Source organism: Macrobrachium rosenbergii, chromosome 1 (genome assembly GCF_040412425.1).
Source record: "Macrobrachium rosenbergii isolate ZJJX-2024 chromosome 1, ASM4041242v1, whole genome shotgun sequence".
NCBI classification, from domain to species: domain Eukaryota; kingdom Metazoa; phylum Arthropoda; class Malacostraca; order Decapoda; family Palaemonidae; genus Macrobrachium; species Macrobrachium rosenbergii.
Window position 1 is genome coordinate 17122407 of NC_089741.1, and position 2646 is coordinate 17125052.

General features: G+C 43.2%; 1 protein-coding gene across 1 annotated transcript; it reads left to right on the plus strand.

The window, feature by feature from the left end:
• The first annotated feature begins 1513 nt into the window (after positions 1–1513).
• On the plus strand, positions 1514–2326 carry LOC136839620 (uncharacterized). Its single transcript, XM_067105905.1, has one exon. The coding sequence runs from the start codon at positions 1514–1516 to the stop codon at positions 2324–2326; it is 813 nt and encodes a 270-aa protein (XP_066962006.1).
• Positions 2327–2646: the final 320 nt, after the last annotated feature.

The window sequence follows — 2646 nt, forward strand, 5'->3', positions numbered from 1 at the left end:
GGCCCAGGACATGACCACCAGGAGAAGCAGCAGGCACGATCAGGACAGCCAATACAGGAGCTACGGAAGCAGTTCAGAAGGCAGGAGCTACAGCAACAGCCAGGAACGTCACATGAAAGTCACCAGCAGCAACAGGAACAATCAGGACAGCTACTGCAGGAGACCAGGAAGAGCTGCCCAGAGACTGTCGTCGAGTGAACAGGAGGATAACACAGGAAACAGCAGTTGCAGATGGACCACAGATACGCCAGAGGCAGTGCCACAGCATATATGAAGGCCAGCAATGACAGCGATCAATCCACATCGGAAGGAACAGAGTCAGAACGATCCCGGCATGGAACTATGCCATTCCAACCAGGTACTGTAGTTGATCCCAAAGGAACACTGAAAGAACGTCGGGACTCCTTCCTGCAAAGATATCCCAACTGAGATATTCAGCCAACTATTGCTGTGCCTACAATGCTCACTGCCAACCTGAAAGAAAAAGCAAAGATGATTAGTAGAGGGAGGTTTCTCTCGCGCCGAGGGGAAATGCCCTACAGTGTGAGAGGAGGTCCCTTAGAAGAGGTTGCCCGACCGCCTGTGCTACCCCCCACCCTCGTGGTCTTCGTCCGGCAAGCGAGCGAAGAGGGCAAAGGAGAGAGAGCTCTACCAAAGGAGAGAAGGAAGAACCTACAGGGAGAGAGAAAGGAGGAGGGGAGGCCACCAAGGGCACCGTGGAAGCAAAACTTGCCGGCGACACCCACAACCTCCTCCCCGCAACTCTCTATAGTGCAGGCGGCGAAACAACACTCAGCACAAGTAGAAAGTTAGTAGTCATGCCCTTGTACACTGAGGGAGGGAGCCCAAGAGGGGGAGCGAACGCTTATGTCCCAATCAGTGTAGGGGAGCGAAGACATTTCGTCCCTATCTAATATCTCCGAACGTATAGGAGAATGCCTTTAGTATCTAAACAAAGGGCTACTGAAAGAGAAGCATTACCACTCGGTTACACCCCTCTAAATATCCCCTTGGCCATCAAACCCAAGACCCAGACGCAGGGGAACGACGGCTTATGCAAGGCTATCACAAATCATCGGTTTGTATAAATAAATATCAAACACGCAATATGTACACAAAAATACAGAAAGCTCCCACCGGGATAATAAAGAGCTTAACGACTGTCAGGCAAAGAGATCCGAAAACATGTCTGCAACTCATGATAGCTGAAAGCAAACTGGAATGTTTACATCCGGGTATTCCTGCCTACCTGATGGTAGTTACTGCCTAACCAAGGTATATAGAAGGGAAGGTAGGTAAAGTCATTTGTGGGGAGTTGCGGCTTATCCCCCCATAAGCTGCATCACCTGGTAGCCAGCCAGATATCTTGGAAGCCAGGACAGGTCACGGTTACCGTTTCAATCTACTGTAGGTCATTGGTCACTTCAGACATCTCCGCAGTAATTTAGCTTTCTTTTCTAAGAATACATCCGTAGTTTTGATTTATTACATAATCAGAATTATAATTTACCTAATGCCAACAGTCTGCGCTGTGTTTGGTTGTTATTCAAATGCTAGAAAAAAAGAAGTATCATTTTTTCGATTCCCTCGTGATGAGGAAACAAGACAGAAATGGGTTCATCGTTGTAAGAGAAGGGATAACTTTAACACTACTACTCATCGAATATGCAGTAAACATTTTGCAGACAGTGCATATAGAAGAGACCTGAAGCAGGAACTTCTTGGATCACAAGCCCCAGCAATGAAATATAGACGTCTTAAGAGAAATGCAATTCCAACGCTTCACATGCCTGATTCACAAGGTTGGTATTCTTTGCATTTTCATAGATATTATCTACTTGGCAAAGAAGCCTCTATTACTGGAAACAATTATAATTCAATAAAGGAGTGTGATTCTTCAAATATGTCGGAAGGAATGTTTAGTAAAGAAAAAAGTTGTGAAAATAATGGTTTAAATGAAACTGAGCTTGAAAAAGAGCTTATGATCTCTGCAATGGTGTTTGCCTCTTCTGAAGATGAGAAAATGCCAGAAGAAGAGACAGACAATGTAGACACTGAATTTGCGGAGAGAACTTCGGAGAATGTTGCAGACGAAGAGGGACTTCGTTATGTTGGTGGCTATGTGGCATCCAAATTTCCTGAGTATCAATTCCTGGGATGCAAACTTAAAAAACTAAATGGTACGTGGATCAGTGCAGTGGAGCGGCATGAGGATAACTTAACGGAACCAAGTGCTGAGTTTTTTGAAAAATTGAAGTTGATGGAAAAACTTTTTAAAACACAACGGAGAAAGCAAACTGAGACCCGGAAAGGGAGTTTTGTGTGATTTGGCACGTCATATTGCAATGTGTGTTTCTTTGCCTTTTAAAGTTATATTGTTTTTTGTCAGATGTCGGATGTTTTTTAGGATGAGAGTGCTGAACGCCCAAATTGCATCGAATAGGCAAAAAAAGAAAAAGATGAGTAAATTAACTAAATAATGGTATGTCAAATTCTATTTTTTTTAATCCTCCGGTCTTGCTAAGAATTTTTTTTTAAGTATATCGTTATCTATGTATGCTAATTTACTAAATAATGTATATATCGTAAATAAGCTTTTGTAAATAAATGTCAAGTCAAACTCTAATAGAATTCTTTATTCTAATT